This window comes from Tenrec ecaudatus, chromosome 3, assembly GCF_050624435.1.
Source record: "Tenrec ecaudatus isolate mTenEca1 chromosome 3, mTenEca1.hap1, whole genome shotgun sequence".
NCBI lineage: Eukaryota > Metazoa > Chordata > Mammalia > Afrosoricida > Tenrecidae > Tenrec > Tenrec ecaudatus.
In genome coordinates this window covers 184342342-184363453 of record NC_134532.1, presented here as the reverse complement: position 1 = coordinate 184363453, position 21112 = coordinate 184342342, and the positions used below count along the sequence as shown (strand labels likewise).

The 21112-nt window shown below is 49.5% G+C and overlaps 1 protein-coding gene across 1 annotated transcript in view; it reads left to right on the top strand.

The window, feature by feature from the left end:
• PGM2 (phosphoglucomutase 2) overlaps positions 1-20797 on the top strand; it is a 30107-nt gene extending 9310 nt beyond the window's left edge. Inside the window, exons 3-14 of the mRNA XM_075544447.1 lie at positions 204-310; positions 1961-2045; positions 4731-4814; positions 4946-5139; positions 6938-7127; positions 8779-8876; positions 9353-9533; positions 9795-9888; positions 10490-10619; positions 12131-12320; positions 12524-12657; positions 20151-20797. Coding sequence (XP_075400562.1) covers positions 204-310; positions 1961-2045; positions 4731-4814; positions 4946-5139; positions 6938-7127; positions 8779-8876; positions 9353-9533; positions 9795-9888; positions 10490-10619; positions 12131-12320; positions 12524-12657; positions 20151-20253 — 1590 coding nt within the window. The 3' untranslated portion in view covers positions 20254-20797. The remainder of the gene's footprint in view (positions 1-203; positions 311-1960; positions 2046-4730; positions 4815-4945; positions 5140-6937; positions 7128-8778; positions 8877-9352; positions 9534-9794; positions 9889-10489; positions 10620-12130; positions 12321-12523; positions 12658-20150) is intronic.
• Positions 20798-21112: the final 315 nt, after the last annotated feature.

Genomic DNA, 21112 nt, shown 5'->3' with positions numbered 1-21112 from the left:
TCTAGATACACTGAAACATCTTTCAGCTCATCATTCAGGAAAGTAGCAGTCATGCTTTGGTGTACGTTGTCAAGTAGCACCTGATGGTTCCCACAAACAATTGGATAGACCTCGTATTTTTAATACGATTACCTTTCTGGGGGTGGGCCACCACTGACAGACCCTGTGCCTCTGCTGCTTCTGTAACGGATGGCTGTTCTTAGGGGTTTTGCAGATACCTGGAGCAACACTTCAGCCACCTGAAGCAGAGGGGCGTAGTGATCAGCTACGATGCCCGGGCCCACCCGCTGAGTGGAGGCAGCAGTAAGAGGTATTCACACCGGTGTGTGTGTGTGTGTGTGTGTGTGTGTGTGTGTGTGTGTGTGTGTGTGTTTCAAGAACTTGATTTTAAATCTGGAAACACTGCGTTAGTTGCACAGCTGAATTAGAAAACAAGTGTGCTACTGGTTGGCCAGTTTTTTAAAAAAATTCTGGGTTGCCCTTTGGGTTAAGTTCCTCATAAGTTTTATTTAGAATTTCATAACTATCTCCATGAAAGAAAGGTGCCCAGTGGCAACATTATTTTTCCCACTCACTCTCTTCTTTGTGCCTATGATTATGGTCAGGATCCTGCTCCTCAGAAGCTGTCTGAGTCCCCTCCCCAGGCGGGGCTGCCTGTCCCAAGCCAGCAGGCCTCTGTCCTGTGGCCTGAGGGGGGGGGGGGGGTAGGTGTGACGAAACCTCACGCCCTCACCGTGGTAGCAGTTGTCATCCGAGTGCTTGTGTGGTCACGGCCCTGAGCCTGTCCGTGTATTTAATCCTCACAACAGCCTGTACAGTACACCATGCCCTGGGATCGTGAACTAAGGAGGAGTGTAATTCAGCTCCAGGGATCAGTACCTTTCTAAGTTAAAGGCACCCAAGCCCAAACCAAGCCCTCTTCTAGCTAACTGATTTTTACTCTTATTGACGTGACTTGACAGAATAGAACTGCCCCAGTGGGTGTCCAAGATCCTACTTCCTTACGGGAGTAGAAGGCCTTGTCTTTCTCCCAAGGAGCTGCTGGTGATTTCAAACTGCTGACTTTGTGGTGTAGCCCACTCCACCGACAGAGCTGCCAAGTAGTGTCTTATGCTCCGTGGACCTCCCATTGTCTTGGCTACTATTCAGCTTTGCTGTTACGGCGCAAAGCCAATTTTTTTTTGGTCACCAGGCCAGCTCTTCCTCGTGACAGCCCACGCTCACGTGTGTCCAGGTGGCATTGCACTCCGTAGAGCTCTCCATACTGATGTTCTGGAAGAAGATCGCCAGGTCCTTCCTAGGAAGATGGCTTCCTGGTTGAAAGACCTGGGATCTGCTTCTGTCGAAATGACAGCCCAGGAGACCCTATGGGGCCGTTCTCCGTGTTTGAGGGCCGCTGCGAGTTGACATGAACCTGCGGAGCATGACAGCGGTCTTTGCATATTTGCTTGTAATGTCAGAAAGACGCACCGATGGAACACCTGTGTGGCTGTGAGGAAGGGCGTTCAGCCAGGGCAGAGGACCAGTGACCTCAGCCTCTGATTGAACTTGGGAATGAAGTCTAAGCTTATCACTGGACTTCGGTGTGACAGGCTCAAAAATGTGAAGAAGGTGACTTTGTAGTAATCCAAAAGAGGAACTGTAGTTTTCCCCTTATTCGGCTCTGTCTTGGAAACCCAAATAGGGTGGGTTACTCACTGTGAGCTGGAGTCCGCTCAATGACAACGGGTTTGGTTTGGGGTTCTGGTAGACATTGCAGATGTTGGCTGGGGCAGAACTGGTCTGGCCAAGAAGCTCTGAGTGAGGTGGAACACTCAGACACTTCTGGTAGATGCTTGGCTCCACTGTGGGACACGGGACCAGCAAGTCACCGCCTCTCTGGGCCTTTGTCTCTCTTCTAAAACAAAGAGGGGATGAGATGCCTGTGGTCCTGATCGGCCCTGTCACCCTGCTCTTCTAGGTTCGCCCAGCTTGCTGCCACCACGTTTGTCAGTCAGGGGATCCCCGTGTACCTCTTTTCTAGCGTCACTCCGACCCCCTTCGTGGTGAGTAACCATTTCCTTTTCTGTTTTCTTATCAGCCGGTGACACCTGGGAGGGTGGCGGTTGAATGTCACCGTGTAAAGAGTTCGTCTCAGAAACCCACAGGGGCAGCCCTGCCCGCAGGGTCTCTGTGAGTCCGAATGGACACGAGGCTCTTGGGTTTTGATCGTGCTGTTGAGATCCGGGTATCTGAAGCACAGAGGAGTCTCTTAGCGCTTTTCTTGGATGCCATAGAAAGATTTCACTAGCAATTGGTTTGTCAGGGGGGGAAACGCTTTTAGTGAAATTCCCCCACCGCCCCACTTCGGCTTGCATTCTAGAGAGTTTGAGCAAGCTAGTAAAACAGAATGGCGGCTGCAAGACTGAGCTCAGCGTCACAGTAATTGTGAGGCTGGTGCCGGGCCAGCCAGTGTTCCACTCTGCTGTCCATTGGGTCGGTCGCTGTGAGGCGGAGCGACAGCAGCAGAAGGAACACAGGTGGCACAGTGGTGGGCCTCGCTGCTAACTGCGGACTGGCACTCGGCGCTCCTGGGGGGGGGGGGTGTGAAAGGCTGCTTCCGTAAAGATCGCAGCTTTGAAGACCCCACGGGGCAGTTCACCTCTGTCCTATGGGGTCACGGCGAGTCGAAACGAACTCAAAGACCCTGGGTGAATTATTTGCTTGTTTTAAGATTTGGTTTATCCTACTTCCGTCCCCCTTAGCGCCTTAGGAGGCATCTCAGGTCCAAATCGGAAATCAGCACAGCTTTGCGGTAGCGGGACTTTTGGCAAGCGGGTGCCCCTACCCGTTGTACCCATTCTGCATCCTGAGCCCCGGTCGCAGCCAGCACAGGAAGCGCACTTGCCGTTGTCCTATTGAGATGTCTTAAAATCACATCCTCCAAGTCGCAGTTTTCCACAAAAGAATGGGAGGGACTGTGGCGGATGCTGTTTTAAGTAGACGGAACGTTTCAGAACAGGGCCAGAGGATGAGAATCCATATTTTTAGGAACTAACCCCAAACTATGATGCAGAGGCAGTTACGTGACTGGGGACGGAAAGGAGACAGGGCAGGTCCGGCTGGGCAGTTTGGCATCGGCTGTCCACAGCGCAGTGACCGCTGCAGCCTGGTCCAGACGGGTGATCAGGAGCTAGACCATCCGGCGCCGCAGCCACCTGGAACCCAAGTTTCATTACTCCGTGTGTTTGATAGGTAGATTGGCGGTTATTTTGTCATATCTGACATGAATCTCACCGTCCAAGCTGATGCCAAGGTAGAGCGACCTTCCTAGGAAAGGGTGGCACCTCCCCTGTGGTGTCCGGGGACCATGTAATCACTCCACGGAGCAATTCCCCTGTGCTTTCAGCTCAACAGAGCCGAGAGACATTCCCCCAAGGGCACACATGATTGCAGGGGATTCTTCGTGGTGGGGCGCAGGGGGACAGATAACGTTTTAAGATCTCAGCGTGGCTGCATGTAGAAAATCTAATATGCACCCTCGGGGGCGGGGGTACCCCAGCTTCTGTCTGTTTCGTAAAGATGAGATGGAAGTAGGCATACACCGTCGAGGCTGAGTCAGCCCTGACTCACGGTGACCTCCTATGTCGGATGACTGCGATGAGCTTTCACTGGCAGTTGCTGAAGTAGACCAGCCAAGTCGTTCATCCCAGGCGCCTCTAGGGGGAGTCAGAACCCCAACCTCTAGGTCAGCAGCGAGCCTGTGAACTGTTGCCGCCACCCAGGGGCAGCAAGGAGAGACTGAAAGGAGGGAGGGAGATGGTCAGTGGGGGAAAGCTTGTTCTTCAACTTTTTTCTTGGGGAAGGGTGGGCAGGTGGAGGAGCTAAAATGAATCTGTAAACGTCTTTCACCAGCAGGAGGCTGAGAAGAAAGGGCTGCGGAAGCGTAGACAGGCTTTGTGTTTCCCACCAAAGTAGAAGACGGAGTTTACTGGGGATAAAGTTATACAAGCTTCTCAGCCCAAACCAAATACCTGGAGAGACTGGGGCACTACATCTGAGGGCTGAGGGCCATGGCTGAGGTTCTTGGGGGGGCATCTGGGTTAGTTGGTGTACCCCAATTACACCAATTAATATATTAATGAATATAATCCACAGAGACTGCTTTATTGCAGCGGTTCTCAACCTGTGGATCAAGACCCCTTTGGGGGTCAAACAACCCTTTCACAGCGATCGCCTGATTCAATACAGTAGCAAAATTGACAGTGATGAAGTAGCAACGAAAATAATGTTATGGTTGGGGGGAGTCACCACAACATAAGGAACTGTATGAAAGGGTCGTGGCATTAGGAAGGTTGAGAACCACTGCCCCAGAATAAACTCCACCAACAGGCTTCACCTTTCAGCCAAGCAATAGACCTCCAGGGCCTACCGCAAAACACACTGTTGGGAACAGTCAACCTTGTGAGACCAGAAAAGCAACATTTGGCTCACAGCAAAGTTCAGAAGGCAGGGGGAGGGGGGAGAGCCAGGGAGGCAGGGAGAAGAGATGCCTTGAGGGCACTGTAAAAAGAGTGTAACTAATGATTGGAACGGGAAACTAATGCGCTCTGTATTAAGCTCTCACCAAATCACAGTAAGGTAGTCAACTGCAGCAGAGAAAGGAATAATCGATACAAACAAGGTGGGTAGGATAGAGATTAAAGCACAGGCCTCAGGATGATGTTTCTGTCACCGCCCTTCCGTTACAGCCGTACACCGTGTCCCACCTGAGCCTCTGCGCTGGGATCATGATAACAGCGTCTCACAATCCAAAACAGGATAATGGCTACAAGGTACTTTTCTTTCCACATTGATTTCCTGATTTATAGTCGCACCTATTGAGTGTGTGGGAACACAGGTAGCTGGTGCTTTCCGTTTTTTACCTGAGCCCTAAGCCTCTCTGACATGGCCCTGCCTCCTCTAGGTCTACTGGGATAACGGGGCCCAGATCATCTCGCCTCACGATAAAGGGATTTCTCAAGCTATTGAAGAAAACCTGGAGCCCTGGCCCGACGCGTGGGATGTTTCTATAATTGACAGCAGCCCGCTTCTGCATGACCCAAGTGCTGCCATCAGCAAAGACTACTTTGAAGACCTCCAGAAGTACTGTTTCCACAGGTAAGGACAATGGATCTCAAGACAAAAATAGAACAAAGCCGCAGCTCATTGCCACCAAGTCAGTTCTGGCCCGTGGTGACGGGTAGACCTGCCCCTGGGTTTCAGGAGACTGCAACCCTTTAGGGGGGTAGAACGCCTCATCTTTCCCCTGTGGAGCCACGGATGGTTTCGAACTGCTAACCTCCAGGTTGGCAGCCCAACTCGTAACCACTATGTGGGTGACGGAAATTATTTTATTCAGCCAACTTTGGCCCGTGTGCATTCAGTTTTTCTCTTTAATTGGACATAGACTGCCGCTGCACCCGGTGTTAGACGCCAGTGGTCGGGGATCAGCAGGCTGTTTCTTACAGGGTCAGATAGTCAATAGCATCTCTGCTGCAGCTGTTCAGCTCCACTCGGGCGGCCTGAAACCCACCATAGTGTGTATGTCCATGCAGGATTGTGTGTGTGTGTGTGTGTGTGTGTGTGTCCGTCCCAGAGGACTGGATTGATAAAAATGGTCATCTGCTCTGTGTGCATATGTGTGGGTGTAATATACGTATGCAAGTGTATCTCGCTCACTACTCACTGCCATCCAGTTGATCCCGACTCAGGTGTATGAAAAAAAAAAAAACCCATTAAGAGCAGTTGACTACTCAACACTGACATTTTCTTTTATGTCTTACTAGAAATTTTAGGTGCCATATGGAGCCCTGGTGATATACTGGTTATGCACTGGGCTGTGATCCGCAGGGTTGGCAGTTCAAAACAATCAGCTCCTCTTTGGAGAAAGACGAGGCTTTCTACTCCCATAGACACAGTCTCAGAGACACGAAAGGGCAGCTGGTGGGTTTGACCTGCCCATGTTGTGGTAATAGTTGCCCATGGCAAACTCCAAAGGACCACCAAGGCTCCTTAATGAGACCTGGAATATACTATTGGCCAAGCAGGACTCTCACTTGGCAAAGAGAGCAGGGGTTTTGTTTGGTTTTTAAACATATCCACTTGTGGATATTCTGTCACATTGTCTTAAAAGAGCCGTTTTGAACCATTAGTTTTGAAGCTGGTAAAAGTTCTGGCGCCCTAGAGCTGGTCCTACTGGGGTGGGGATATTTGCTGAGTCCAAAGTGTAGCCTATCCTGGAGTTTGAGCCCTGAATTTCTTCCATTGCTCCCACCCTAATGGAGCTTTTAGGAGCTCTAGTGGTAGAGTAGTTAGGTGTTGGGCCACTCACCACAAGGTCAGAGGTTTGAAACCACCAGTTGCCCCTCTGTAAAGAGTTACAGTCTCAGAACCTTTCAGGGGCAGTTCTACCCTGTCCTCTAGTCTGGCTGTGAGCTGGCATCGACTTGGTGGCAGTGAGTTAAAGGATCTCTGGTGGCAGTGTAGGCTGCTGACCACAAGGTCAGTGGTTTGAACCCACCAATGGCTTCATTAGAGAAAGATGAGGCTTTCTGCTCCCACAAAGAGTAAAAGTCTCAAAGCTGAGTCCATCTACCCAGGGTGGCTCTGCGTTGGCATCGACTCCGTGGGGGTGACTTGAGACTGGAGATGGGCACGCTCCTCTGTGAATCAAACCTGACCGCACTCAGATGTACTGATAAGGTTTAAAGCCGACGTGGTGGGTGGTGGAGGCGGGGCAAGTGTCTGGCACTTCATTTTCTGTTAACAGAAAGGTATCCCGCTTGCTTGACTGTTCCTATTATTACATTATTCCTGACACTCTGAAAAGTCTAGTTCCTTGAAATGCTGCCTACCCTCCCGTCTCCAGATTAGTCTGTATCTATTTGATCATTTCCCGTGGTGTGTCTGATCCTAGGAGTGTGAACAGGGAGACCAAGGTCAAGTTCGTGCACACATCCGTCCATGGCGTGGGCCACGACTTCGTGCAGTCGGCCTTCCAAGCCTTTGACTTCAGGCCCCCCGAGGCTGTTCCCGAGCAGAAAGTGCCCGATCCCGAGTTCCCCACAGTGAAATACCCCAACCCTGAAGAGGGTAAAGGAGTCTTGGTAACCTTATTTTTTTTTTCTTTATGGCAAAATCTGTCATTTATTTGCAAAGCGATTGCTGTCCAGTGAGATAAGCGTGTGTGTGCTTGTAGTGTATGAGTGAAGCGGTATGTTAAGTTAAGCATCGGGCTGCTAACCAAAAGGTTGAGAGTTCGAGTCCACCAGCTTCCCCGAGATATATTTACCATCCCAGCAGCCCCAAGAGGCAGTTCCGCTCGGCCGCGCAGAGTTGTGAGTGGATACGGAGTGGACTGCAGTGTATTTGGCTTAGGGTTTGTGTGCTGCTGAAACATTAAGTCCCCCCAGTGGAAATTTTATGTTTCTTAGTTATTGACTTCTTAAAGAAACTTTAAAATTAGATCCTACTGTGAGCCCCGGTGAGGACTTCTGGTGGTAGAGTGGATGTGTGACCCCACCAGCTGTCCCAGAAGGATTCCCAGCCTCAGAAACCCAAAGGGACAGATCTCTGCCCTGTAGAGTCACTGTGAGCCGAAATCAACTGTTGGCAGTGGGTTTGGTTTGGGGTGGGCTTGTGGGCCCTTCTGACTCATAGTGACCCCATAGGAAAGGGTGGAACTGCCCCTGTGGGTTTCAGAGCCCACAACTCTTTACGGGAATGGAAAGCCCCGCCTCTCTCCTGCGGAGCAGCTGTTTCAAACTGCACCTTGTGATCAGCCCAAGTCATAAACATGTCACCAGGATCCTTTTGATACTCAGGGAATTGATTTACTTGGTGTGTGTATAAAATTAATCACACGATGAAAATTTGGAATACCAGTCCAAACACACGCACTCACTCCCTCACTCAGATGGACGAATCCTCCTTGATTCTCTCGTTGGCACTAATTAGGAAGCTTATGTGACCAAATTCAATTCCCACTAAAACTCACTGCAGTTGAACTGATTGCACTCATAACCCCCCAGCACAGGGGACCTGAGCCCTGCACCTTTAGAGTCGCAGACAGCCTCATTTGTCTCCCCTGGAGCACCTGGTACATATGAACCATTGACCTGGTGGGCAGCAGCCCAGGGCCTACCCACAGTGCCAAGGCCGGCTCCAGAAGTGAATTTGGCCTTGGTTGGGGCAAGTCTCTGTGTTGCTTCCCTAGGGCTGCTCCAGCAACTCACCAGACACAGGGTGACATCACTTAGAGGAAGTGTCCTGTGAGCCTGGAGTTCACATCAGGGGCTCTGCCATGTTGGTACACCCGCACCAGTCATTTCCCCTGGGTCTCTCTGGCTCTTCTCTTGATGCGGACACCCCGCTCCTTTTAGGTTAGGTCCCACCCTGCTCCAGTACACCTTGACTGACAGCGTCTGCAGAGACGCTGCTTCTGAACGAGGTCGCTGTCACGGGTACTAGGCTCGGAACTTTCGTAGGAGGTAAAAAGGAGGCAAATTAGCACAGTGACCTCAACAGCGGGCTTCAGCGCAAGAACAGTTGAGGAAGGCGCAGTCCAGGCAGTGTTTCCGTCTGTTGTCCGTAGGCTCGCCATGAGTCGCACCAATGAGCAACAATTGTGGGGACCGTGGTTCAACCCATTAGAGTCCTCTTTTCATTGTTAAAAAACAAGGTTGTTTTTTTTTTTAAGACAGCAAGATAATTTGAGAGCTAATTACTCTTTTTTTTTTCTTTCAAATTCATTTTCAGACGTTATCTTTTCAACTGGCTGACAAAACCCAGGCTCAGGTGGTCTTGGCAAACGACCCGGACGCTGATCGACTTGCCGTGGCAGAAAAACAAGCCAGGTGAGGCTGATTGTGATAACGCAGATGGTGAGCATTACTGTACTTCCTCCTTCAGGAGGGAAGCAGCCTGGGCGGGAGGGGCCCCTGGGGAAAGGTTTCCCATACATTTTACAAAGGGTCGTTTCAGTCGGCACTGACCATAACCATGGTCCCTCTCTGCTTGCTTGTCCATTCATTCTAATGTCATCCGTGACACGAAGCCCGTGATCAAGCGAGTAAGCTAGAAATACTGGGCAGAGTTGTTCCACACGTGGCTTTGCCATGAGGCCCCGCAGCTCGGGAGCTTGCTCGACAGAGGGCTCAGCGAGACGATCCTATCTCAGATGTTTGCCAAGGGCCACTCATCTCTACGAGGGTGAGGGGCGAGACCGGTCTCGCACGTACCCCGTGTCTCTCTCACCGGGTTGCATTGTGCGGTCCCGGGGGCCTCCTCACAGAGTGAGATCGCCGAGCTCAGTGGCACCTGTTTCTTTCAGTGGTGAATGGAAAGTGTTTTCCGGCAATGAGTTGGGTGCCCTGTTGGGCTGGTGGCTCTTTACCTCTTGGAAAGAGAAGAACCAAGATCGCAGTGCCCTCAAAGACGCTTACATGCTGTCCAGCACCGTCTCCTCCAAAATCCTCCGGGCCATCGCCTTAAAGGAGGGCTTCCACTTTGAGGTGAGGTGTTGGCAGGAACCCCCCTTCTGCTTGGTAGGAGTGCTAAAGCGGCGGTTCTCAACCTGTGGGTTGCGACCCCTTTGGGGGTCCAACGACCCTTTCACAGGAGTCGCCCGATTCATCACAGTAGCAAAACGACAGTGATGAAGTAGCGACGAAAATAATTTTATGGTTGGGGGGTCACCACGCCATGAGGAACTGCGTGAGGAAGACCGAGAACCACTGCTCTAAGGGATTCCCTTCTCTGAATCGCCCCTCTAGGAAACACTAACTGGCTTTAAGTGGATGGGAAACCGAGCCAAGCAGCTGATCGACCAGGGGAAGAATGTTCTGTTTGCATTCGAGGAGGCCATCGGTAAGACACGAGCGTGCCGACATTAGACTGGACAGTTGTATACAGTGTGACCAACCGCCTGGGCAGAGGACTGGGGTTTGGGCCTCGGTTCAACAGACCCCCGTTGCAAGCGGCGCGCACAATTTGCTCTTGCTCCTGTCAGGTGTGGGTAACTGGCGTCGGATGTGAAGGTTCCTGCAGCGACGCTCAGATCTGCATCTGAGATTGAGCTCACGCGGGTGCTTTATGAATCCCCGAGCCATTAACACAGGAAGGAAACGCTCTCCTGAGTGGCTGTGAATAGTAGTGTTGGGGCGCAGCTGCGGTAGCTTGAGGATCCACCTGTGTTTCGGAGTTCGCCTGTTGCCTGGACTTTTCAGCAGGATAACCAGGCCTGTGCCGTCCACTCACCCCTCACAGTGCTCCGTGAGGATGTGCCGAGGCCGGTCGGGAAGCGAGCGGCTCGTGACTCCGTTGTGCTTCTCCCCAAAGGGCTGCTCCCGGTCCAGCCTCCGTACAGCGGGACCCCGAGTGGTGCTGCATCTTCTGTGTGCCCACAAAGGACGTGGCGCAGTGCCACGAGGGAAACTAAAGCTGTGTGCATGGCGTGTGCTTTGTGCAGGCTACATGTGCTGCCCCTTTGTTCTGGACAAAGATGGAGTCAGTGCGGCCGTCATCAGCGCGGAGTTAGCTAGCTTCCTCGCAACCAAGAATCTGTCTCTGTCTCAGCAGCTGAAGGCCGTCTATGAGGAGTAAGTAGACGCTGCTTGTTGAGCGCCCTTATTTTAACTGCCGTGTGATATTCTCGTACATCAGGTGCTAACGTTTGTTGGTTATGAATTTGACTCCTCCTAAAGACAAAGGTCTTTTCCTCCTGACACTTAACCACTTTATTAATTGCCACTCCTGAGCCCAGTAATTCTTAACAGTTGAAGGCCTGGGTTGTGGAAGTGGCCAACGGAACAAAGGGGCCTCCAAGTTTATAAGCAAATCTCATCATTTTTCAGCTCCATGTTTTTTCCTTGCACTTTTTTGTTTCCTTTCAAGTGGCCAAAAAGATTCCGTCTTCTACTTTTAAATTAAGAGTCCTCACACAGTTCCCAGTTGGAGAAAGCATGGTGTGAGTGGACGACGGACGGTGTCGCGTTGCATCTTCTGATGGCGTGTTAGCGGTTGTTCGGTACTTCATAGATGTGCTGTTCTTGTCTGAGCCTTCCTGAACGGACAGCAATGCTTCCTTTTCCCAGTGGGGCACTGCAGAAAATTTGTGGTCCAAGTGGCGTGTATAGGGGTGTGGGTCGTGTGGCGGGCCGGAGATGGGAAAGCCAGGTCTTGCCTTACGGCATGTGACTTCAGGTCCCATGTGGATCCTGAAAGGGACGTATTACTTTAGAAACTTGCCGTGGTCGCCTCTGTGCATATTCTTTTCCTTGTGTAGTAATTTACGCTAAACATCCCCTGACAGTTGTTTTAAAGAAGCCCTGAGCATGGGGTTAAATGCTGGACTGCTGATCCCGAGATCAGAGTTCAAACCCACCCGCCCCTTCCTGGGAGAAATGTGGTGGGGGTTCGAATGACCTCAGCAGCAGTGGGTTGGGTTGGGGTGAGTTCCTATTGTATTTTAAGGGAGTTTTAAAGGGACCCTTTTAAAAGCCAACTCTTCAACACTTTCCATTAGGAGAGGCTATCCCTACAGAAAAGGATTAAGTCTGCTTACAAGGCTTTTGGAGATATATATATATATATATTTTTTTTAATTTAATTGGGTAATTTCTTACAAAGCCCCAAAGACTAACCTTACTTGGGGTTGTTGTAGGCTAATGATACTTCCCAAGCAGAGTTCTAAGCAATAAAGGCTTTCGAACATGGGTGCCCCACGATTTGAGGGCTCGGTTATATTTTGGGTAGAAAAGTAGATCGTAAATATTTAGGCTCTCACGTCCACTTGCGCCGGTGTAGCGGTTAGCAGCTGGGCCTTGGTGTGGCAGAAGCCAGCAGAGCCCACAGGATAAGGGAATGGCCGTGCCCTGGCTGTGCTTCCGTACAACTCTGAGATTCCCAAAGCAGCCAAAGACCGGGCAGTGGCGGGTCGTCTCCAGCGTTCTTTGTTAAGCCCGCTTTTTGATGGTCAGTGGTTTCACACTCTGAAGCTAGTTCTGGTCATTTGGTTCCTCGCATGTCGAATGTACTGGAAGCGCCCTGTGGGGTGTGTGGGATACCCAATTTCTCGCTCCTCATTGTGCGTTTGCATGCATCTCCTCAGGTACGGCTACCATATGACCAAAGCGTCGTATTTCATCTGCCACGACCCAGGCACCATCCGAAAGTTATTTGAGAACCTTCGAAACTATGATGGGAAAAATAGCTATCCGAAAGCTTGCGGCAAGTTTGACGTTTCGGGCGTCAGAGACCTTACCACGGGCTACGACGACAGCCAGCCTGACCACAAAGCTGTGAGTGATGTTTCCATGATCCGGTGCGTCGCGTCCGTCCAGAGTGTAACCGTGTCATTAGCTGAAGCTGGTTTTAGAGGGTTAACAGGGCATTTGTTTAACAAGTGTTTTCTTGTTTATCCTGCGGGGCAATATCGTCTTATGTTAGCATGCTTTCTGAAAATTCCCAACGTACATCTCTAACCGTGTCATTCAATCCCTAGGTCCTGCCCACTAGTAAAAGCAGCCAAATGATCACCTTTACCTTTGCCAACGGAGGTGTGGCCACCATGCGGACCAGCGGCACAGAACCCAAAATAAAATACTACGCAGAGCTCTGCGCCCCACCTGGAAACAGGTAGGGCGTCACTGGCGGCTCGTGTGATTTTTAGAACCTAAACTTCGAGCATGGTGCGCGTTTCAAGCACTGAGTATAAAAGGCTCACCTTTCCGATTTCGGTCGTGCGCCGACTCCTGGCAACCCCATGGGCAGTAGAAGAGACACTGCCCTATCCTGGGCACCTCACACTCAGGGTTAGGTGTGAGCCCGTTGTTGCGGCCGCTGTGTCGATCCATCTCATTGCAGGACGGACGCTTTTTCACGCCCCTTCTGCTTTGCCAAGCAAGAGGGCCTTGCCTCAGGGACTCAATCTCAGAGCTCTCAAACTCCCTGTCATCGCTCTGTGACGACTCGTAACAACCCTTATTGGGCATGGATAACTGCCCCTGGCGGTGTCCCAGGCGGTAGCTCTTCATGGGAGTAGAAAGTCTCATCTTTCTCCCTCTGAGCAGCTGGTGGTTTTTGAATTGCTGACCTTGCAGGTAGCAGCCAAGCACATGACCACCGCTCCACCAGGCCTGGTCCCTCCTAATACCAAAGGGTGAGAGACCGAGCCCCACCAACCGCTCTTCAAAGGAGCGGTTTGGCTGTCCTTCTCCCAGGACAGACGTGTTTTTCTGAAGTCCACACCACTGATGACCTGCTTCACCAACACTGTAACCCATAGGCATCGTTCACATGCACCGGAGGGGATGGACAGTGTGGTTTGATTCGGGCATACCTTAGTCCGCCAAGTACTGTCCTATGCAGCCGACCTGCCAAATAGGTCATTTCCTGAGCTGTTGCTTCAGAGCCTGCAGCACTCGCTGTGAGCGGTATCCGCAGGTGCCTGAAGCACCCAAGGGCAAGATTGCCTACCCCTTAGTGTGGCTATGTAGACCCCTCCTCGCCTAACTTCCTTTGTATGGATGTTTCACGCCTCCTTTCAGTATTACTACGACTTCCTTTTTTCTGAGTGTTTTTATCTGGGGCTGGCGCCAGCACGTTGCTCTCTTTCCCTCCTGCAGTCTTCCCGCGTGTCTAGTAGAATATATGACGATGCATTCCACGGATATCCTTGAGTACAGCTCACTACCAACGAGTCGATGCCAACTCACAAAGCCCAGTCTTCCTCTCAAGGAGCGACTGGTGGTTTCGAACTGCTGACCTTGCAGATTGCAGCCACCGCTACACCACCGTGTGTAAATTTCCCAGGGCCCCGCTAAGGACTGAAGAGCTGCTCAGAAAGAGGCCTTGCCATCAAAGAGCTGATGACCTGGTGGCTTCAGTGCCAGGTTTCTGTGACCTTGGCAGAGGGTTGAGTTGATCACTTTCCACCCACGGTAACCTTTTGAACTCTTAACAGCTTTGGAGCATGTCCTTAGCACATGTGAGTGTGACCCAGCTCCTGCCTGGCACTTGGTTCACCAGCACTTTGTGATGCAAGACTGTTGAGAATTGAGGGCTTAATCAAGTCCACAATGTCCAGTAGATAATGCTTAAGTGAGTGAGTCCACATTAGACATCTGAATTTTTTACTAGCTGCATTTTTTCCCAAAATGAAAAGAAATATGCGGAATTAGTTTTAATAATATACTTTAACGTCATACATACAAAATTGTAGTTCTAATATTTAATCCCTGTAAAGATTACTGAGACATGTTATCATTTTTTTAGGCTCTTTCCCATTCAGTATTACCTTTCAGCTTGTCTCAATTTGAATGCAAATCATACCCAGAAAGATTTGATCTCTATTTCAGTGTCACAGAATACCATTAAAAAGGTAGATTTTAAAAAATTTTGATAAGTTGTTTTACTGGGGGATGCATACAGCTCTTGAAATATTGGTGTCAGCTCCTCTTTTTTCCCCTACCTCCCCCAGAAAAGATAGATTTTTATATCCATGCCGTTGTACAACATTGTTTCCCAAGAACGGGACTGAGGGTCAGTTTTCAACTAGTTGAAATAAAACTTAAAATTCCGCTCCTGAGATGCAACCAGCAAATAGAATGAACATGATAGGCCTCAGTAATTATCACTCCATGCGCCAGTAGAAGCCAAAGCTTTGCTCAGTGAAGGATTCCCAGCTTTATAATCAAATTTGTGTTCTATGGCTGTAAAGCAGAGAAAAATGTCTAAGTACAGTAGATTAGCAAACCCATAGCGGATTAAGCACAGCAGGTCAGCGGCGTGCAGGAAGAATTGTTGCAGCTCGACATTGCATAGGAAGTGGAGGTGACTGCTGTAGCAAAGAAGGAATATTTTAAAATTAAATGTGGGCACAAAAGGTTTGCAAACAGGCTAGCCTGGGGGTTTTTAATAAAGGAGTAGCATTCTGCATCTCAATTGCCTGACTCTTCTGACTTGCAGCTTCGGTCCAACAGTCACAGTTACCATCATTGTTCCAAATGTCACCGCATTCAATAAAAGTAGATTTCAGAAGTCTTGGGACTGTATCATGCATCTGGCTACAAATTCTCATTCAAAACCATTTCATGCTTCCAGGGCAGAAACTCAACCATGAAGCCATCTGAATGAACATATAAAACCACTCATTTTCTGAACACTGGATTACCAGCATTTCACTGTGTCTGCCATTCTCGTGCATGGCATCGTAAACTATCTGCTGTTGCAGCACGTCTGATGTGTCCAGAGACGTGTCGTTGTCATTCCTAGTGTCACTTAGCATTTCAGATTTCTCCATCTTATTCTTTTACGGAAAAATAGGCTTACATTTAACTTAGGGATGTGTTTTCTCTACTGATTATTGTCCGCCCCTTTTCATTGCTGTGTGAAAATGTACCTGGCTGTTTTAGAAAACTCTAGTGGTAATAATAATAGCCCTATTGTTGGATGCTTGCGCATCTATTTGAATTTGTATGCGAGTTAGTGGAGTTACATTCAGATGTGAATGTGCAAATTGCTGAAAATACTGGGGAAAGGCGTCCTTTCAGTATACTCATTGAAATGTTTCTGCCACGAATGGCCCTTTAGCCACCTGACAACCCCATATATGGGTCATTCATTTGTGTGTGTGTGTGTGTTTTCTAAACCATTTGAAAGTCCCAGACTTTTGACCCCTAAATACGTCAATACGTATCTCCTAAGAACAGGAATGCGCTCTTACTAGCTCTTGATGATTCAATACGAATTATCAGTTGGCGCTCCACAGAGGAACCAGGTGGATGTACAACGTCTATTATCGTTTTGACTTTTCATGGCCCTTGAAGCCCTGTCACCGATGTTTGGAGGTTTACTGTAGAGAGTTGATTCCGGGCGCTGGTTAGGCCAGGCAGCGTCAGGTGAGGCAGCCTGGGACTCCCGGGAGAGCTGAAGCTGCACCCACAGGGATTTCTTCCTCGGGGAAACTCAACTCGTGTCCTGAGGCTTTTCAGCAGGTAGAGTCAGACCCACTCGGGAGCCTCTTTGCCTACAGCCGACAGTTCAGACTCTCTTCCCGGCACCAAGTGCTTGTGGTGGTGCCGGCCGCGAGGTGGCTCCCAATCGTGGGGCCCCTTTGAAGCACAGACCGTCCCACGCCACCTTCACACTTGAGCCCGTGGCTGCAGCCCTTGCGGCATTTCATCTTGTCTAGGGCCTTTCTCTTCTTCGATGCCTTGTGACTTTACCGAGCATGCTGTCCTTCTCCAAAAGTCAGACTTCTCCCAGTTGAGACTCCAACCCAGAGCCCTGCACTGCACTGAGTTCTCATCCAGCTTAAAGAGTTTCCAAGGTCCTTAGAGGGAAAACAAGTGTCTGTTTCAGGGCATTTGGCAAATGCATCAGGTTGCGTATCTATAATTGCCTTATCAGATGGAAGCGTTACTGTCTTCGTGCCCCCGTGCTCCCCTGATTCATGACCATCCTCTCCCAGACTTCTGGGCGTCATGTAATCGTTTCACTGTCTATAACACTGACAGTGGTTTTGTCTTTTCTGGAAAACCACGTCGTGGGCAACATAGCGCATGCATCCTTTCAGACTGATTGATTTCACTTGGCAACGTGCACTGTTGGCTTCTTTATGCCCTTCTGTCGTTTCATTGTTCTGTTCATTTCTTCAGGGAGTAGTACTCTGTTGTGTGAGCATGCCACGTTGTGTTTACCCCGTCCCTTACTGAAAAACGTCTTGGTTGCTTCCAAATCGAAGACTTAACTGCCGTCCCCTCGTTTCCAACTCACAGTGGTCCTGAGGAGCAGGGGAGCACTGTCCCTGCAGTGCTTTATGGGAGTAGAGAGCCTCATCTTTCTCCTGAGGACCTGCTGCTGGTTTGGAAATGCCGACCTTGCAGTTAGGACCCCAGTGCATATCCCACTACCTCACCAGTGCACCTCCTTGGTTGTGTGTGTGTGTATATGTGTGTGTGTGTGTGTGTGTATGTGTGTGTGTATATGTGTGTGTGTGTATATGGTGTGTGTATATATATATATATATATATATATACACACACCATATATTTATACACATTTAGCTTATATGCCTTTCAGGTAACGTTTCTTTCAAAGCATATTTATGGAGAAGGAAAAAAATCCTGTGTTATTTATGTGTACTAAGCGGCTTCAAAGAGCTTGTGGGATAATCCCATTACTTTTTATTGACGTTAGAGTCTTTGTAGAAGCCGACTGCCTTATGGTTCTGCCTTGGAGAAGTGATGGTTTGAACCACTAACCTTTCAGTCAGCAGGCAAACGCTTACCCACTGCGCGACCCGAGGATCGCTCGCGGCTGTCGAGTCGATTCCGATCGCAGCGTCCTGTCTCTAGGACAGGGCAGATGCCCCTGTGGGTTTCCAAGGTTGCAGTTCTCTGTGCAGAGAGGAAGCCCGAGCTTCCTCTCCGTTCTGACGATAGCTACATAATTGGGGACTATGTGCCAGTGCCTGTGTTAACAGCTACCTAAAATGTCTTACTCTGCCCACAGTCGCCTTGACAAAGTAAGTGTGTCGGGGAATCTGGGCCTTAGAGAGGCTACGTCCCTTGCCCAAGGTCACACGGCCAACAAAGCCCCAATGTGTGCCCATTACAGCGTGGAGGATTCCTGCTGATAGGAGTGGTTGTAGGTTGGGTTGTGATCCGCACGGTCACCAGGTGGAACCCCAAGCGGCCCCACTCCGCAGGGGAAAACTGGGCTTTTTATTCTGTGAACAGAGACGCTCCCGAAACCCACAGGGAGGCACGATGAGACTGCATTGAGTGGATGGCAATGTATTTGTTTGGGGGGTGGTTTGTTTGTTTGTAAGTTTGTTTTTGTCTTTATACTAGTTTGTGGTAGGCTTGGTGGCCCTGTTGGAGGAGCCTTGGGCTGTTAAGCACACCGTGCCTGATTCTCCAGGTGCCCTGTAGGAGAGAACAGAGGCTAGCTGCCCCCAGACAGAGTGACAGCCCTGGAACCCCTAGCCAGGGGGTGCTGTGAGCTGGCATCTGCTGGCTGGCAATGGATGTGGTTTCAGTTGCCATGCGTTGGACTTGATGGCACAGAACAGCAAGTAGCCTGACATACACAGAAGCGCTTCATAATTACGATTTAATTTATATGATTGGCCAGTAGCCTGACAATTATGTCCATAAGCTATTTTTTCACAAGTCAGCTTTATCTAATATTTACCTTGCAGTTGTTTGCATTTAATGACTCCCTTGGGCTTGAAAGCTTGCTTTCCCCACGGGGACTCTGTCACCTTGCTACTGTTGTGGGCAACCTGGTGTTCAACAGAACATGGCCCTGTCTGTCCTGCACATCCCAGGATGGCTTGGGGTCAGCCCCTAGGGATCCATGGAGGTTGGAGTTTTCAGTGACTGATTTTCAGAAGTAGACTGCCAGACCTTTCTTCCTAGTCCCTCTTGGTGTGGAGATGGCACTGTAACCTGCGTAACGTACAGGTTATCATTGCAACACACAGTGTACTGCATACAAATGAATGGTAAATGCCCAGGAATCTACCACAAGCTTCGTCCACCAAACAAACAAACTTAGTACCATCAAGTTGGTGTTGACTCAAAGTGACTCTCTAGGGCAGGGTCAAACTTCCCCTGTGAGTTTCTGAGATTGTAATCCTTTCCTGGAGTAGAACGCCCTGTCTTTCTCCCATGGAGTTTGAACTGCTGACTTTGCAGTTAGCCCAGTGAGGAGCCGCTAAGCCACCAGGGATCCTGGCCTCACGCTCAGAAGGTGACAGTTCTACCACAGAACCCCCAAATCTGGCTTCTTGGATTCTGGTTTGTACTTTTGTGGTGGTTTGTTTGCTGTGTGCTCTACCTGTTAATTTTTGAGTGGTGGGTGACAGGTTGCACACTGGGCTCGCAGTTTGAACTCCCAGCCGCTTGCAGGGAGAAAGATGGGCTTTCTGCTCCCTGGAAGATTGACAGCCTCGGAAAGCTTCCACAGGGTTGCCATGAGTCGCCAGGGCCACAGTGGCCCTCGGTTGGTAGAGTTCTCAATTAGTGTGTGAAAAGCTTGTTCTTCACGGGGCAGGGGGACAGGAGGTCAGCCAGTGCCCCTTCTTCACTGGCTGCCTCAGTGGTGCTGTGAAACTGCTCCTGCCTGAGTGCTCTGTAAGAAGCCGAAGTCACTCTGCAGTGCACCCTCCACATTGACATACGTGTTATGAGACCCCCTTTGCCTCTCTGAAAGGCTTCCTCAGTGCCTGAAGTCCCGTATTGGTGACCAGCTGGGCAGCCCCCCCATTGGGATATCTGAGTTTCTTCCCCTCCAGTGGTTCTCAGGGGACTCCGTCCTAGAATCTGGTGTGCCCCCTGGGGGTGCCCCTTTCTCCTTGAGGTAGAAGGAACGGTGGGTCTGAGTTCCTGCTGCAATGTGGTAGTCTGTCCATTCTGGGAAGATTTTGTAGACACGGCTTCCCAGGAAGTTGGGTAACCATCATCAGGAACGCTCCTATCCCAGGAGGCTGGGAGCTCAACAGAGACAGCTCGTTTTTGAAAGTTTGGCAGGGTGTGTTGACAAGTGCAGACATGAAGATTTTCCCCACGAGGTACAAACATGACCAAGATCCCATTAGATACACTCAGCCCAGAATTGTGTTTCTTAAGAATTCTTGGGAGAAGAGCGAAGGGATGCTTTGCTTTCTAGTAAAGACCTGGGAGAAGCCCCCTGGGGGGAGTTGTGCATGTTGTCCCCTCTGGGTTTTGGTTTAATCAACAGACTCATCCCCCTGCTTCCGTCATTGGTGTTGCATCTTACCTGAATTAACTCTGCTCTAAGGTTACAGGGATCCTGGGTGCGAAGTGGGCTACGGGTTGCGCTGCTAACCGTAAGGTCAGCAGTTCGAAACCACTAACCACTCTACCTGAGAAAGATGTAGCTTTCTGCTCCCACAGAGATGGACAGCTTCAGAAGCAGGCAGGGGCAGTTCTGTGCCCAGTAGGACCACTGTGAGTGAGAATTGCTCTGATAGCAGTGAGGTTTGGGTTCTGAAGGTTACACTCCAATGTTATTGAATCTGGTGCCAGGCAGTTCAAATTGTTTTTGGATAACCTATTGATCTGGATGGTGGGTTTTTGTTTTTTGTCTTTATTTTTCAGTGATCCTGAGCAGCTGAAGAAGGAACTGAATGAACTAGTCAGTGCTATTGAAGAACATTTTTTCCAGCCACAGAAGTATAACCTGCAGCCAAAGGCCGAGTGAAATATCCCAGCCTGGGATGAAATTAAACCGACAATTTTGCTGAACTTGATTTGTTGAAGCAGTTTTCAAGGGTCAATAATTTAAAATATTACTAGAAATATTTATAAATATGTATGAGTTAGACATTCCTCATTTTTCATTTAATTTTTAAAGCAAAGAAAGGAAAAATAGCCAACCTAAAAAACAAACCTTCATATTAAAAGGGTGAACTACACAACAGTAATGATACTCATTAAAGAAAAAAAAATTTTTTAATTCAACATTTAAATTTGTTTTTCAAAGCTTCAACCTAGGTATTAACCTGGACTTTTGTAAACTCAAGAAAGAAACGTTTAAATAACTAACGTTCAAAAGAGTATTGATAGTGCGATGCCTTAATTTGCATGAGCCATAAATGTATGTCTTTTCTGTAAGCCTTTTTCTGTGTAATTGGAATCACCAGAGGGCTTACAGAATCTTTAAGTCCAGGATTGTAGGAGAGCTGCTTCGTAGGGGTCTAGAATGTTATCGGTTGCTTCTAGGGTAAAATAAACAAATGCATCCATTGCCGTGTCCATGGTTGGGGAACATAAAATGGACAGGCACCTGTGAAGTAGAGCACAAGTGTCTGTAGAAAGACAAGTTTTTCTGACCTACAACGTTTCGTGCTCCGAACACGTCATTAAACACTGTGTGGGTGCCACCGTGGCAGAGTGGTCACATGCTGGGCCGTGAAATGCAGGGTCAGCAATTCAAAACTACCAAGCTCTGTGGGAGAAAGACAGGACTTTCTACTCCTGTAAGCAGTGTTGAAAAGCCCCCACACGGGGCAGTTCTACCCTGCCCTAGAGAGTTGCTGCTGAGTCAGAATTGACTAGAT